At 43.1% G+C, this 18,043-nt stretch overlaps 1 protein-coding gene across 1 annotated transcript in view; it reads right to left on the reverse strand.

The window, feature by feature from the left end:
* LOC126474040 (pyruvate dehydrogenase E1 component subunit alpha, mitochondrial-like) overlaps positions 1 to 18,043 on the reverse strand; it is a 121,258-nt gene that overhangs the window by 61,083 nt on the left and 42,132 nt on the right. The window contains exons 2-3 of the mRNA XM_050101452.1: positions 9,045 to 9,107; positions 2,727 to 2,900 (exon numbers count right to left, since the gene is read on the reverse strand). Of these exons, the coding sequence (XP_049957409.1) occupies positions 2,727 to 2,900; positions 9,045 to 9,107 (237 nt within the window). The remainder of the gene's footprint in view (positions 1 to 2,726; positions 2,901 to 9,044; positions 9,108 to 18,043) is intronic.

The following is an 18,043-nucleotide window of genomic DNA, read 5'->3' on the forward strand; positions in this document are numbered from 1 at the left end:
CTCACTGCGCACTCAATTACTTTCTGGATATATCCCCATCTCTGTCTTGCCCTACAGTTTTTGCTCTCTGCAGTCACTTCAAGTACCATGGAAGTCACTCCTCGATGTTCTACCACATGCCCTGTCATCCTATCCCTTCTTGTAACTATTGTCTTCCATACGTTTCTTTCCTGGCTGATTCTGTAGAAAATCTCATTTCTCATTTTTTTTAAATTAGCTTAGTTTTTATCGTCCTCCTATAAACGACATCTCAAACGCTTCGACTGTCATCTTTTCCGTTTCTCTTAAACCAGGTCAGAATTGTCTAGTATCAGATAAAGAAGAATGGAAAAGAAAATTCAGGATCTGTTAGATGACATTCAGATCGGCTTTCAAAAAGGTAAGGGCACCAGATGGACAGTTCTGACGTTGCAACTGATGATGGAAGCGGGACTGAGAGAAAAATCAAGAAACATTCGTTGGCTTGGAGGAAACGCTCGACAATGTGCAATTTAACAAGCTGTTCGAAATCCTGAGAAGAATAGCAGTAAACTGTAGGTGAAGACGGGTAACTTAGAATATGTACACGAACCAGAAGGGAATATGTTCAAGAAAAGGAGCTACAGTTGTTGTAGATTTTTTATTAAAAGCGCGACTGATTTCGTAGATCACTTTGCATCATCGGGTGTAAATCTGAACAAAAAGAAGAAAAAGACCGTAAACAGTATTACGCAAAGACCGTATCACAGTGATAAAAAAGTTTCCGCAAGACTGAATACTTACATTACAGTGTTCAAGCCACTTTTACAGGCCGATCCCAATTCTTTCTTTAAAATTTGGGGCCGGCCGCGGTGGTCTTGCGGTTCTAGGCGCTGCAGTCCGGAACCGTAAGACTGCTACGGTCGCAGGTTCGAATCCTGCCTCGGCCATGGATGTGTGTGATGTCCTTAGGTTTAAGTGGTTCTAAGTTCTAGGGGACTGATGACCTAAGATGTTAAGTCCCATAGTGCTCAGAGCCATTTGAACCATTTTTAAAATTTGGGAAATTTCACAAGGAAAAAGAGATAATTATGGACTAAAACACGGCACTGAAACGGGAACCTGTGAACAAATGGGATGAGAGAAAAGATTATAAAAAAGCATCGGAAAGAGGGGGAAAGACGAAGTATAGAGTAAACAGTTGAAGCCGCGCCGAGACGGAACGCCTCACTCTGACAGGATATCAAAACAAATAACTGAGGACGTAGCTTGCAAGTGCTACTCTGAGATGAAGAGGTTGGCACAGGAGGCCAATTCGTGGCGGACCGCATCAAATCATCCAGAAGACTGGCGAGAAAAATAAAGAAAAGCATATTCGTCGTAACTCAAGTAACATACACAAGTAACGGGTGTCCGAGAAGGAAGGACGAATTTTGAATTTTGCGGTATTTTGTCATATGACGTTTGGCAGGAGTGGTTTTTTTCATGTTTGTTACATGCGATCATTCCCATTAGTAGCGTGATAGCTTTTGTATGGCGAGCATTGTTGTTTGATGTTTATCTGCATCATGGAACAGATGAAAACTGAGCAACATATCAAAGTGAGAATAAATTATTACGAAAACGGTGCAAGTTCCAAGACAACCGTCCGTGAATTGCGCGTGACACTCGGACATAATGCTGCTCCAACCTAACCACCAGTTCGGAAGTTGATCCGGAAGTTTGAGACCACTTTTGTTTCAAACGTTAAGAAAACAGGACTACTGCTTTCCGTACACAAGAAAACATTGCTGTCGTGCGTGATAATGAGGCCACGCGCCAGAAAAGCGGTTCGCCGATGAACTCAACAACTGGATTTATCGCCAAGTTCACTGAATGAAACCCTTTCAAATGATCTGAAAATACATGTGAAAGGTGTTTCACGAGAGTTGGAGCCTGCAGTTCATGGAAAGAGACATCGATTTGTTCAATGCGCCTTGACTCGACAAGCGGAGAATGCGAACCTCACAAAAGAATTTTTCTCAGATGAGGCGCACTTCCACCGCAGTGGGTACAACAGTAAGCAGAATTGCAGAATTTGGGGTAACGAAAATCCGCTAGTGACTGTGGATGATGAGATGCATCCACAACGCACGACTGTGTGGTGCGGCTTCTGGGCAGGAGGAGTGATCGGCCCGTACTTTTTTTGAAAATGATGAGGGAGCTGCCGTCACTGTGAACGGCGACCGTTACCGAAACGTGATTCCTGCTTGGTTTGCCCCTCTTATTGATGAAAATGACGATTTTTGGTATCAACATTATGGTGCGATATGTCACACATCCCGTGAAACATTTTCTCTACCGAATGTAAAATTTCCTCAAAAAATTATCTCTTTACGTGGCAACAAGAAATGGCCTGCCAGATCATGCGATCTTACTTCTTGTGACATTTTTGTGGGGCTTTATGAAGTCAAAAGTTTATGTGAACAAGCCACAAACGGTACACCAATTGAGGAATGAAATAATTAAAGGGGTTATTAACGCCATCCCACCAGATATTTCTGAACGTGTCATCAAGAACTTCAATGAACCAACCCACTGCTCGTGCCGCACGGCCTTCAGTAACCATACGGAGGATATAATTTTCCATACATAAATGGGAGAAGCTACTTAATGTGTTTGTAAAAAAATTACGTTTTCAATAAATTGTGTATGTTCTATGGCACTTTAATATTCGTCCCTTCTTCCCGGACTTCTGGGAACGGCGGCCAGTGACGAGTTGTCCTGACCTGTCCAGAGTAGAGGTGGCAGAACCCCCGGATGATCTTCTCCTTGTAGAGGTTGCCGGCAGCGGTCTCGAGGCGTCGGATTGTCTGCATCTGCTCGAAGTACTGCAGCGCATCTTCCCTCGTCAGCTTCACACTGGTGGACGGGCCCTGGTCCAGCCGGTGCAGCCGGAATTCCTGTGACAAGAAGAGCTATGCGTCACTCACCGCGGAGGCACCACGCACAGGAATATAAGCGACAGTCTGGCTGTAATCTGGAAGTCCAAGGAATCCGAAATGCTGTTTATTTACGTAATAGACCACTCAGTCAACCTGTTCAATGGTACTTCTTATCAGAAGGTGAAAAGTTGGACAGTGCTGACCCTAAACAAGAAAGAAATCGTGTATTGTCATGCCTTTCCAGATTTAAGCAAATACCACCACCAATGACAGGAAATGTTGCTATTTCGTCTCTGTACACATAGACTTTCACTTTTTAAAGTGAAGTATTCACAAAGTTCAACAGAAATTTTGAATAGCTTGTTAACTCATGCTGTGGTTTTTGTAGTTTCTGTACTTTATAATATGACTGCTATCCTTCTACAATTTGTCATCTGGAACCATAGTTTTCCGGATAACGAAAACTTATTTACTTCGAAAATCACTCCTGGGATTTTAAATTGTTGTGAATTATTTTACTCTGTGCGAAAGACTGCGTGTCCATATATATATATATATATATGTATGTGTGTGTGTGTGTGTGTATATGTCTTCACTGCACAGGTACGTCAATGTCTCGCCATTTACAAGATACGAAAACGAGATGGTGTTACCTTATTCGCTCACACACACATACACGCAACACACGCACAGACGCAACACACGCACAGACACCCACACACCCACCCACCCACACAAACACATACACACACACACACACACACACACACACACACACACACACACACACATAGAGAGAGAGAGGAAGGGGGCGAGAGAGAGATACAGCCTAGTGTGAAAACTAGATTCAAGACTCCCACCCAGGGCACAATCAACTGTCCGCCATCTCCTTTTCGTATCTTGTAAAAATGGAGACAGTGTAAGTTACTAGTACAGTTTCAAAGTGAAGACAATGTGCAAACCTGTAAAAGTAGGTATCACCAACTGCATACACCTAAAAAAACACACACATGGACATAGAACCTTTCACGTAGTGTGAAGTAATGTTAATCACAACCGTTTGACACAACAGACGTAGTTTTCAATGTAAATAAGTTTTCTGTATTAGTTTCTTTATCGTTGCAGATAACAAACTCTCAAGGAATAACACCTATACTGCAAAGTGCAGAAAGCTGCAAAACTAGAGCATATGTTAACAAGGTATTAAAAGATTTCTGTTTCAATTTGTGAATACTTCCGAAACTGAAATTTTATGTCTACAAATAACAAAGAGTAATTTTTCTGTTGTTTGGTAGAAATCAAATAAAAACCCACTGAAGTTGCTGTAACTTCAGCGAAACACGTCTGGTTGAAAAGAAGAAAAAACTGTGTTTACTCAAGGAGGAATCCATCGATAAATAAATTTGCTTGTTACGTATACATGTGTACAGTGCGCAGTTACAACGTTTTCATTCTGACCTCAAAAGAGTAAACTTACCTATGTAATTCTTTGTTTGTTTGTTTGTTTTGTGGTAATGACTGCCGACCTGGTACACACTGAAATCCCTGTGCCTCAGTGCCATAGCACACCACTGGAAAACCCAAAACAAAATGGTGCAGCCCATCCATAAGGTAGAGAGTCGGGCTTCAGTGAGACTGCGCGGCAGCAGTTTTGCGTCTGGGATGTGATACATCAACTAATGTGAAGTGTGGTGTGCAGAATTCGAATCCACCTTTCAAAATGTTCTAGCTGTAAGTTTTTTGAGTTTTTACGGATTTACGTTGTTTATATTCTGTATTTCGATGTTTACTGTTCGTTTACCAAGGTTGAAACTTTAATAGTGGCAACTATTTATTTACAACTCGTACAAAATAAATACTTGTTTCAAAGTTTTACTGACCTTCAGAGTAGTCACCAGCATTGTGTATAACCCGTTGCAGGGATGTGGAAGTCTTAGGATACTCTTAGCAGTGCCAGTTGTGTTGACAGTTCGAGCGGCGCGGTGTATTGCCCGACGAATTTATAGCCGTTCTGAAGCGAATGCCGTGAACTGTTTCCTTCGGTTCAGAAATCGAGTTGAACTCACGAGGTATTAAGTCAGGGGAGTGCAGTAGTTGGTATAACACTTAGCAGCCCCATCAGTCAAAAAAATCAGTAACAGCTTGCACTGTACGTGCTTGAACATTGTGCTACAAAATGATGGTCAGGTCCTGCAGAAAGTGTTATCACTTCTGTCTCTAAGATGGTCGTTGGTTGTGTTCCAAAAATGAACAGCCGACAACAGACAGCATTATTTTAAGGGGACGACGAGTTATAACATCTAATAGAATTAGTACTGAGATTATTATGCACTAGTTGTCGAAAATGTGTGATGTATTTAACACAACATGTTTCGGAACGTCGAGGGCTATTCGCAAAACAAGTCCCCATCTGTCGCAAAATGGAAACCACTGTGAAAATAAAAAAAAGTTTTATTTGCAAGAGTTAGCACATCTTCCAGCCACTTTTCTACATAGTCACCACTTCGACTTGGACATCTGTCGTAGCGTTGTACCAACTTTACAATACCTTCGTCATAGAAGGCAACCGCCTGTGCTTTCCGCGAATTCTCTACGCTGATCTAAAGCTCGTTGTCTGTGACAAAACGTTGTCTTCATAGCCAGCGGTTCATGTGAGCAGAGATGAAACTCAGCGGTAGCCAATTACGGGCTGTATTGTGGGTGATCAAACACTTCCCTTAGCAAAGGCTGCAGGAGCATCTTGATTGCCTTTGCAGACTGCGGCCGAGAATTGTCTTGAAGAAGGCACCGTGTGGCAATTGTGTTATGTGGGCTGCACGACATCAAGCGAAATCTCTCACCAGGCCCTCATACTTGGCAGGCGACACGGTTTTCTAAGCCCCTCTACGTGCTCACTGTGCGTTGAGAACTGAAAAGAGCGGCGTGACGCGATCGACGGGCATACTAAACACTCTGCCCAGCACGTACACTATGTGATCAAAAGTATCCGGACACCCCCAGAACATACGTTTTTCATATTAGGTGCATTGTGCTGCCACCTACTGCCAGGTACTCAATTTCAGCCACATCAGTAGTCATTAGACATTAGTCATTAGAGAGCAGAATGGGGCGCTCCGCGGAACTCACAGACTTCGAATATGGTCAGGTGATTGGGTGTCATACGTCTGTATGCGAGATTTCCACACTCCTAAACATCCCTAGGTCCACCGTTTCCGAAGTGATAGTGAAGTAGAAACGTGAAGGGACACGTACAGCACAAAAGCGTACAGGCCGACCTCGTCTATTGACTGACCGTGACCGCCGACAGTCGAAGAGGTTCGTAAAGTGTAATAGGCAGACATCTATGCAGACCATCACACAGGAATTCCAGACTGCATCAGGATCCACTGCAAGTTCTATGACATTTAGGCAGGAAGTGAGAAAACTTGGATTTCCTGGTCGAGCGGCTGCTCATAAGCCACACATCACGCCGGTAAATGCCAAACGACCCCTCGCTTGGTATAAAGAGCGTAAACGTTGGACGATTGAACAGTGGAAAAACGTTGTGTGGAGTGACGAATCACGGTACACGATGTGGCGATGCGATGGCAGGGTGTGGGTATGCCGAATGCCCGGGGTACGTCATCACCCAGAGTGCGCATGCCAACAGTAAAATTCGGAGGCTGTGGTGTTATGGTTTGGTCGTGTTTTTCGTGAAGGGGGCTTGCAACCCTTGTTTTTTTGCGTGACACTAACACAACACAGGTCTACATTGATGTTTTAAGCAACTTCTTGTATTCCACTGTTGAAGAGCAATTCGGAGATGGCGATGGCACCAAACACAATCGAGCACCTGTTGATAATGCACGGCCTGTGGCGGTTACACGACGATAACTTCCCTGTAATGGACGGGCCTGTACAGAGTCCTGACCTGAATCCTATGAAACACTTTTGGGATGTTTTGGAACGTCAACTCCGTGTCAGGCCTCACCGACCGATGTCGATAACTCTTCTCAGTGCAGCACTCCGTGAAGAATGGGCTGCCATTCGCCAAGAAACCTTCCAGCACCTGATTGAACGTATGCATGCGAGAGTGGAAGCTGTCATCAAGGCTAAGAGTGGGCCAACACCATATTAAACTCCAGCATTGCCGATGGAGGCCGCCACGAACTTGTAAGTCATTTTCAACCAGGTGTCCGGATACCTTTGATCACATAGTGCATGTGCAAAGCTTCATCGAATTTTCATAGCAGTTTTATTTCGTGACCAATTGGAACTCACTTCTCGAATAGCCCTCGTACACGATCACATTATCAAGCTATATAAAACAAATAAACACAAACCATTACTTCGCATTACTACACACACTAACACACATACACTGACAAAAAAAAAAAAATGCAACGCCAAGGAGTCGTGCGACATAAACGAAAGTTGGTAGGCGTGTTCCTACATCTGAAAGATGACGGCTATTCAAATTTCGCGGCAGTCGCATAAGAGCGGTGCTAGTAGCACCATTGTGAGGTTAGGATTTGATGTGAGTTGACACACAATTGTTCAAACTGTAGCATCGTTCGGGCTTATGAGATATACGGAGCAAGATAGGTCACCATTTGGTAGCCGGGGGTAGTTATCTTCAGTTAATGAATTGAGCTTTATGATAGTGTAATGCACAAGGAAAAGTCTTGTATGTTTAACAATGCTTGTTTGGTACTTGCTTCTTATTTTTTCTGTGCCTAATGGTAGATGAAGTTTACTGTAGGTGATACTAGTGCACAGGCAGTGTAGATAGGTTTACTGTCTGTTGTAATGCGAAATAATGATTTGTGTTTGTTTCTTTTATATAACTTGATAATGAGAGAATGTAGCCCCGAAATATAATGTGTTAAACAAATCACACATCTTAGACAAGTGGTGCGTAGTAATTTTAGTACTGTTTCGCATGCAGTTGTACGATGGCTTCCCAAGAGATAGCATCGAAATGCTTTCGAAAAGTCATGATTATCATAACAGATGTACATCATTCTATTACAAACAACCACTTTCGATCAGACGACAAGCCGTTCCTCAGGTAGATATATACAGTAAAGAAGACCATAATTAGGCCTAGCGTTCACATACAAATATAACCGTCATATATCTATACGACATACGTCATATCAACTATACGTACAAAACATCAGTTACTGGACGTGTTTCAGAGCAATACAACTGCATCTACACCTGTGATCGTCAAATCGTCGATCCAGAGCTCCTAGTAGCTCGTGGGAACAGTTTTGAGAGATCGTGGTAACGCTCAGGTTGGCCCCATTGAGCTCAGACCGCGCTCACGACAATTGCTTGTTTCTCCCGCGCACCCAGTACCTACTCCTCCAACATTAAAAAACTTGTTGATGACATAAAAGAATGCCAGCCTTCTCACTGAAGGTAATGTATGATAAAAATCTGTTCTTACATTTGTAATTTGTTACTAACTACGCTTCAATTACTTTATTATGTGCAATTCGAATTCAGTTTATTTTTTCATATACTGGTTACTAAAAATTCATTTCATATTTGTTAGAAATGTAAGAATATAGACGTAAACAATTGCAAGATTTTTAAAAGTTATTATTTCTGTCCTAGTATCTTTTGATAGCTAATATTAGAATTTAAAACCGGTATGGTAGCTCAGAAGTTTCGTAAGTTTGGCGACTACTGATCCAGACCAATGCTAAAGAACCCCTGTATCAAAACCACAGACTGCAAGAAAACATCCAACCCACATGTAAGGTAACATGTTAATGGGGGCAAGCGTAGAGTCTGACCGAAGTGGCATACGCCCTTCTGTCACAAAAACTGTGTCAAAGATTGTAGAACTCATTCAGAAGCAGTTCTGTACAGATAAATTTCTAGACATACAAAGCGTATCTTTCGCACTAGCAAAAGGCTCTGAATTATTAATGGATGTTTAACATATAATGATCTATCATCATACCAGTTAAAATTAATGTATATATACAAATTACAAATATGAGACACATAAGTAAAGTAGCCATTTTGTCCCGTGAGCGATCGTCTGATGCAGTTCGATTTCGAAAATAGGCGTAGCACATGAAATTAAATGATTTCTAGACGACATGCTCCAGCATTGGAAAAGTTCTAAAAGTAGTAAGTTCGTTATTTGTTGTGTGTGGAACGTACCTTCGTGTCAAATGTCGCCTCCGTTGCGTAGCCATTGCTGCTCACAGATAATACCTGCGGTCTCTGGAAAGAGAATAAGACATAAATATTACTCTGCACCACACTAAAACAAAGCTATGTTATACTGTCAAATCCTACGGCAAAGTTTACAGTTTATGGTAGTTGATGGACGTTGAGACCAGCGTTTTCCTCGGTTATGAAAATCGTCAAAATTACCAGCTACCGATCCTTGAACTCAGTAGCGCCACTACACTCAAACACTGTCCCTCACACTGATCTGTTCCTTATCCACATCTTCAAATCAGAATTTGGTCCACATCTCACTTCCCATCGTTAATATCCTTCACAGATTCTCAACATTAAAGCGAAGCAGCAGACGTCTCAGGACCATTAAGAACCCCTCATCACTTCCCTCCTTCCTGGAATTTTTTCAAGCATCACTACGTCAACGATCCCTCTGTCATCATGGTGTGTACTACTTGCTTCAATACAACTAACCAAATTTTATGCAAAATCGTCATTTAATCGCTATTAATTTTTTGTTAAATTCTTCAATAAATTGACAGATCTTAAAGTCAGGCAAAGCATTACTTATAGCGAAAGTCAAAGAAATTAGAGCTCATATAGACGTTTATCGACGGTCAGTCTCCTTAAAGGCCACTCTCAAATAGAACAGGGAAGAGAGGAAAAGATTGAGGTAACAGAGGTAGCCTCCTGCCCTAGGTAAGGTGCTTGGATTGCGAAGTATAGATATAGATCTTATTGTAATTTCATTGATGATGATCGTTCTACGTCAGTACAAAGAGTGGTTGAAGATTCTACTGATCCATCTGACTATGGATCTGATATAACAGAAATGGACAGAAAAGGAAGAGTGACTGCATAGGATGTCCAGTGGCCACTACGTTCGTTTCTGGCGCATTTTTTAAGTCTGCTAATGGAAATGCTGCACTTTGTGCATGAAAGTGTGCAACCAGTACATGAAGCATCGAGATCCCAGCGCTGTCTTCCTTCACCTGAATAATTGTTTGAGGTGTTTGTTCAGCTCTCTCCTGTGGCTGTTAGTCGCAAGGGTATAGCTGCACTTAAATGACCTTGAAAAGTGCAAGTGCTAGTGTAGGTTAGCTACATGCCAGGTTCAAATGCATGGCATCATCAACATCACAGTGGTAAGAAATTTGAAAATCCAAGATGGCAATGGCAGGAAATTTAAAAAATGCAACAATGATCTGACGGGTAATTTTTTTTAAAAAATAGCATTACTTAAAATGAAACAGCTAATCACAGTGCAGTATTTTACCGAGAGGGACAATAAAACGAAACAGCTAATCAATTTGTAGCCTATCATGTTCAAAATTATCCAAATGATCTTTCAAAAATCATGTAAGTGCACACACATACACACAAATGCACACGCACAAACACACACACACACACACACACACACACACACACACACACACACACACACACACATATATATATATATATATATATATATATATATATATATATATACACGCTCACTCACACGAAAGGTGTTATTCCAATGTTGGAGTGCTGCTGCAATACTGATAAGAGTTAAGAAGGGGAGCATGAAGATGGGCTGAGGTGGGACTGAAATTGTATTCGCATGGGAGACATTCTAGGATAACCCCATGCACCTATGCTATTCGCAGTGCCAGGACCGTGTAGTGGTTAGTGCATCTGCCTCGTGACCAGAAGACACGGGTTCGAATCTCGGCCTTAGTACAAATTTTAATTAATTATTTCAGCCTGTGTTCATTATCACAAGTTCAGGTTACTTATTGTAATATGTACTAGTAGGTATAATTACAGGTCACTGATTGCAAACAAAAATTCTGCTTTTGTTCCAAACTACAGTTGCTGTCAAAACTTAATTGTTGTATGCGATTTTTTTAAAAAATACACTTGGCTGACAGAGTAGCAGTACTGATAAGATTTGCAGTTTAAGGACCACTTGTCGACAACTAAAGTTCGATAACTGTACCACAATTTGCAAGCACAATGGACCATTAAGTTAAATATTTCCACATCTAAATTGTATTACTTATCAAATTACTTGCAACTCACTTACTAACACGACTGATGTAACATATGGCATAATATGCATTTCTTGATGAGAAGAGTTTGACTTTGTACCAAATTTAAAGAAAAAATCTTATTCCCACATCTAGATTCAGAAATCGGTCCTAGTTCCACTAGAACGGATACCAAAGTCAGGTAAAAATTATAACGACCCGTCGTACTAGGACATTAAGTTCATGTTGCAGCATAAAATGTTTATTGTCTTCTGCTTATAATGCTAACTCGAACAGTCTCACAGTGGGAACTACATGACACATCGATGGAACATCATACTGGACAATAGTAATACACAATCATATAGGTATAGGTAGGAAACGAGGGCTGTTGTGCTCTCAACTAACCACCTTCAAAGTAACCCAAACATTATAGTGCCTCTGTACTAGGCTATTAACTGTATCTTTCAGTACAAACGTTTATCATCTTCTTATTTAACGTCCGCCTCGAGCAGATGCATCGAACAAAAGCGAACAAACAGAGTCCGCCTCTGTAGCGTAGTGGTAGCGTTTCCGCCTGCCACGCAGGGGACTGCGTGTTGTGTGTCCTTCTTCATCATTTTCATCATTGAACCGCAAGTCGCAAGCCGGCACGATAGCTCAGCGTGTTCGGTCAGAGAGCCCGTTGGCCACTGTAATAATAAAAAAAAAAAAAAAAAAAAAAAAACTGAGTGGAAGGATCAGCCAGCGAATGGCAAAGGTCCCGAGTTCGAGTCTCGGTCCGACACACAGTTTAAATCTGCCAGGAAGTTTCAGTGTTGAAGATGGTTTCTTTGTTTCTGTTATTAGCAATTTCACCTGTTACTGGAAAGGCATGCTAAGTTTGTAAATGTCTCGGTACAGTGCACTAGAATATGGTTGCACAAGCGGTACCATCTAGCGAGAGTTTCACGAATGGTTAGAGAACATAAAAGCGCAACACATTATTTGTTACCTTTAGTTGCTAAAAATTTCCTTCCTTGCTGACAGCTTTAGTGGGATAAAGTACGTTATTAGCAAGCTTTCTGTGAGTGTACTGTGCTTCAGTTCTTGTGAGTTTTTATCTTCTTGGAATAACTGTAGCATAAGCACGAACTCGGTGCGCTCACGCCCGATCTAAACACAGTCGGAAACAAAAGCGTGCAAATCCAGGCAAAGAATTCTATTTTAGATAATTTCAATAGGGCAATGTACAGTAACGTATTTAGCCATTGACAACAGATTTCTGGCGCTTGAGCCCAACAAACCTTGCTAAAAATGACACGTCTAGGATAAATCCATAATGTGGTGTATCACTTAAACTGCATATTTTCGTAATACGCAAGTATAAGTACCAGAAACCAACAAATACGACATGTTAGCTACGCATATAGTTAAATCGAAAGGGGGGCTTCTCAGTTTACTTCTGTCAGCCAATCACTACACAGGACGCATGACGTCACGAAATATCAATGTTTCGTCCCACAAACTCATAAGCGCTACGGAGTGAACCATAATTATGCAAAACATTAAACACGTTCTCAACTGAAAACACGAAAAACATTAAGTACGCAGTGAAACTAATACACAACGCATTAAAATTCTCTCTAAAACGCCAAACAGGCATCATTTTCAGTACAGTTTGTGGTGATAAAGTGTCGAGGAATTAGTGGCGGCTCTAAAATGTGCTTACCTACAGTTCTTATCTTGGAGTCATCTTTTGTTGTCGTTTCGTAGGTGATTATGTAAAGGAAAGGAGATGCAGTCAGTGAACTTTCTAGAGAGCCCTGGCACCATACTGCTGTTAGGTAAATGTCACAGTCTTCCCCAGAGTAGAAACCACGAGCCGAGCCTGCACCAGAGTACAAACTCTGATGCAAAGTATCCGGAAACCAATTAGTGGACGTTAGTGTCCACCGTTCGCCTTTATGGCAGCTTGAACTGTGCTGGGGACACTTTTAATGATATGTCTGAGTGTCTGTGGACGAATAGTAGCCCCTTGTTCCTCAAGAACAGAAACCAGAGAGGATAGTGATGTTAGTTGCTGGAGCCTGAAGCCGTTCTAACTCATTGCAAAGGTGTTTCATTGGGTGAGTTCGGGACTATGGACAGGCCAGTCCACTTTAGGAATGTTATTCTCCATACATCATTATCCTACAGCTGCTGCTGTAGGATAGAGTGCGTGCTAGCCAGGAAAGTTTCTGCACATCTTACAGAACATATGGACTTTCCCGGGCGGTGTGTGTGGGAGCATTGTCGTGTTGGAACAACACATCACCTTCCTGTTGCAACAACGGCAAAATAACGGTTCTGACAACATTCTGTACATACCAAGTGCTGGTTAGCGTCCTCTCCAAAACACTAATGGTGAAAGTTGTATCTCATCGCACGCGAGACAAGAGGGGCCTGGATGAGGCCAGTGCTCTTTTTTTTTATGTGGTTTTAGGGCGCACAACTACAATGGTCATTAGCGCTCAGACTAACTTAGGAATGCACTGCGAGGCACAAGGTTAAAACAGCAACTAAAAGGGACAACACTATAAAAGGCATATTAACAGGCATGGGATTAAAAGAAAACAGCATAATCAAATGTCCTTTGACAGGTTTGTCAAGTGGATAAAACGAAGAACGCGAGCAGCTGCTCCTGGGTCATCCGCTAAAATGGCATCCAGAGTACATGGCAGGCCAAGATCAACGCGCAGTGTATTAAAATTCGGACAGGACGTTAAAATGTGGTGTACCGTCAGCAATTGCCCACATGGGCAGAACGGCGCCGGCGCAGCCGTCAGCAGATGGCGATGGGTGAACCGGCAGTGTCCAATCCGTAACCGGGCCAAAACGACCTCCTCCCGCCGAGAAGGGCGTGAAGAGGTCGTCCAAGCCGTGGGAAGAGGTTTCAAGGCCCGAAGCTTGTTTTCACTAAGTGTAGACCAATCGGCATGCCACAGCGATAAAATGCGCTGACAAATGACCCTGCTAAAATCAGATGAAGGCACACAACAAGAAGCTGTCCGAGGCTGGAGGACCGCAGCCTGGGCGGCGGCATCTGCAGCTTCGTTCCCAGGGATACCGACATGGCCAGGAACCCACATAAAGGTAACCGGAGAACCGTCGTCCGCCAGCTGCTGAAGAGAGCGTTGGATCCGGTGCATGAAAGAGTGAACGGGGTCAGTGCGTCTCGGACGAATGCACTCTACGTCACAGTGCTCAACAGGTCTACATCGTGCATGCAAACGACAATCAATTGATCGCAGGCAGAATCTGCTTTCATCGCTGAAGACCACGGGGCGCCATTCCACCTTCCAAGTAATCCCCTGAAGACACCACTCGAGTCTTGCACGTTAAAGCAGTGGCGCCGGCCGGCATGGCCGTGCGGTTCTAGGCGCTTCAGTCTGGAACCACGTGACCGCTACGGTCGCAGGTTCGAATCCTGCCTCGGGCATGGATGTGTGTGGTGTCCTTAGGTTAGTCAGGTTTAAGTAGTTTTAAGTCTTAGGGGACTGATGACCACAGATGTTAAGTGTCATAGTGCTCAGAGCCATTTGAACCATTTTTTGAAAGCAGTGGCGTGAGTGCAAGATCGGCTACGGGTGTGCGTGCCAGTACTGCCACTGCAGGTAACCAGCTTGCAACAGTTCGTGTTGACACGTCTGAGCTATCTCCCAATGTTGTCCTTACAGTACAACGATCCTGGCGAGCGTCTGTGCTGCGTGGACGTCCATTACCTCATGTACAAATGTGAGAATGTTCATGTGACCACAGATATTAGCATCGTCGCGCAACTGACGCAGCCCGCCACACTTGTGTGCCAGTTCTCCAAAGGGATATCTCGTCCCTCGGAAGGCCACAATTTTACCACTTCCAGACTCACTCAGTTGGCTGCAGGAAGCTTGAGTGCGTCTCTGTGGCGTGGTTTCCAGCTTTCTTGTCACGTTTGCACAACACTGAGAGCCTTCTGGCTGTGCGCTTTCGCTATTAACAGGTAGACACAGAACTATAGACCTATATCTCTAACGTCGATCACTTGTGGAATTTTGGAACACGTATTATATTCGAGTATAACGACTTCTCTGGAGACTAGAAATCTACTCTGTAGGAATCAGCATGGGTTTCGAAAATGACGATCGCGTGAAACCCAGCTCGCGCTATTCGTCCGCGAGACTCAGAGGGCCATAGACACGGGTTCACAGGTAGATGCCGTGTTTCTTGACTTCCGCAAGGCGTTCGATACAGTTCCCCACAGTCGTTTAATGAACAAAGTAAGAGCATATGGACTATCAGACCAATTGTGTGATTGGATTACAGAGTTCCTAGATAACAGAACGCAGCATGTCATTCTCAATGGAGAGAAGTCTTCCGAAGTAAGAGTGATTTCAGGTGTGCCGTAGGGGAGTGTCATAGGACCGTTGCTATTCACAGTATACATAAATGACCTTGTGGATGACATCGGAAGTTCACTGAGGCTTTTTGAGGATGATGCTGTAGTATATCGAGAGGTCGTAACAATGGAAAATTGTACTGAAATGCAGGAGGATCTGCAACGAATTGACGCATGGTGGAATGGCAATTGAATCTCAATGTAGACAATCGTAATGTGCTGCGAACACATAGAAAGAAAGATCCTTTATCATTTAGCTACAATATAGCAGGGCAGCAACTGGGAGCAGTTAATTCCATAAATTATCTGGGAGTAGGCATTAGGAGTGATTTAAAATGGACTGATCATATAAAGTTGATCGTCAGTAAAGTAGATGCCAGACTGAGATTGATTGGAAGAATCCTAAGGAAATGCAATCCGAAAACAAAGGAAGTAGGTTACAGTACGCTTGTTCGCCTACTGCTTGAATACTGCTCACCAGTGTGGAATCCGTACCAAATAGGGTTGATAGAGGAGATAGAGAAGATCCAATGGAGAGCAGCGCGCTTCCTTACAGGATCATTTAGTAATCGCGCAAGCGTTACGGAGATGATATATGAACTCCAGTGGAAGACTCTGCAGGAGAGACGCTCAGTAGCTCGGTACGGGCTTTTGTTGAAATTTCGAGAACATACCTTCACCGAGGAGTCAAGCAGTATATTGCTCCCTTCTACGTATATCTCAAGAAGAGACCATGAGGATAAAATCAGAGAGATTAGAGCCCACACGCAGGCTTACCGACAATCCTTCTTTCCACGAACAATACGAGACTGGAATAGAAGGGAGAACCGATAGAGGTACTCAAGGTACCCTCCGCCACACACCGTCAGGTGGCTTGCGGAGTATGGATGTAGATGTAGATGGCGCTCTGGTAGCCATGCCACTACGCTATCTGTTGACGGATGACGTTGAAACTACGAGGGTAATCCCAAAAGTAAGGTCTCCTATTTTTTTTTTTTTTTTTTTTTGTTAGTACAGAACTCTGTTTGTGTGGCAGTTGGTCACACGGTTATGAAGAGTGCTTCACGCGCTGTGTGTAAACACGCGCACGCCGCGCTGAGGCGCTCAGTCTTGGCTTGGCAGTCGTTGAGAATGGAGCTCTCGTTGGATGTTACCACCAAGTGCGATTGCGCGCAGTTATTCGGTTTTTGAACGGAAAGGGCACTGCGCCGATTGAAATCCATCGCCAATTGACGGAAGTGTGTGGTGAGTCGTGCATGGATATAAAAAATGTTCGTAAGTGGTGTAGAGAGTTTGTAGCTGGTCGGACCGGAATTTACGACGAACAAAGGAGCGGGAGACCGCCATTTTGTGAGGAGACAGTGTTGAAGGTTGAGCAAAGCATGCGTGAAGATCGGCGGATCACCCTGGATGAGCTCTGCACGTTGGTTCCTGAGGTTTCCCGAAGCACCGCTGACAGAATTTTAACGGAAACATTGAACTACTGGAAGGTGTGCGCAAGATGGGTACCACGCATGCTGAATGAGTTTATGCTTCCCGTTCATTTCTTCAAAGCCTTGCAGCCGAACAAGACAACTTTCTGGACTCAACTGTCACGGGTGAAGAAACTTCGGCATACCACTTTACACCTGAGACCAAGCAACAATCACGCCAGTGGCGGCATCCTTCTCGCCAAAGCTGCGGAAATTCAAACAAACACAGTCTGCCGGTAAAGTCATGACAACGGTTTTTTGGGTTCGGAAAGGGCTATTGTTGGTCGACTTTATGCCCGCCGGGACCACAATTAACGCTGACAGGTATTGTGAGACTCTGAAAAAACTCAAACGGGCAATTCAGAACCGGAGAAGAGGAATGTTGAGTAAGGGCGTACACATTCTCCATGACAATGCTCGCCCACCCATCGCTCGGCAAACTGTTGCTCTCCTGTAACAGTTTCAGTGGAACATAATCACCCACCCACCCTTTAGTCCTGACTTGGCGCCGAGTGACTATCATTTGTTACCTAGGTTAAAAGAACATTTGGCCGGAAAGCGATTCAGCTCCGACCACGAGGTGAAAGAAGAGGTTCGTAACTTTCTGAACAGAATGGCGGCGAGCTGGTACGACATGGGCATACAAAAACTGCCACAGCCTTGTAACGGAACCTATTAAAGGCTTTACTTTACCGAAGTATGCGATACCCTCCAAATTCAAACAGTTTATCGAGTATTTATGATTATAGAAAAGTTGCTGTGTATGTTAACAATGATTGCATAACATGTCTCCATGAACAGTCAACACATTAAATTATACTGAATAACTGACCCACACAAAAGTTAATATCACTTGATCACTGATACAGCTAATGTCATCATGTAAAAACACTAAGTTCATCTTAAATAATTAATATGAAGTACGAAATATAGTGGCCAACTTACGTATTTTGGATCTCCTTAAATAAAAATCACCCAGTGAAATCTATTTGTTCACTAGGACCGTTTTCACTCAGTATTCACGTAAACACTCCTATTTTAGACGAAAACCAATGTAATTCTTAATAATTCATGTTATTTACTTATTTA

This window comes from Schistocerca serialis, chromosome 4 (assembly GCF_023864345.2).
Source record: "Schistocerca serialis cubense isolate TAMUIC-IGC-003099 chromosome 4, iqSchSeri2.2, whole genome shotgun sequence".
Classification (NCBI taxonomy): domain Eukaryota; kingdom Metazoa; phylum Arthropoda; class Insecta; order Orthoptera; family Acrididae; genus Schistocerca; species Schistocerca serialis.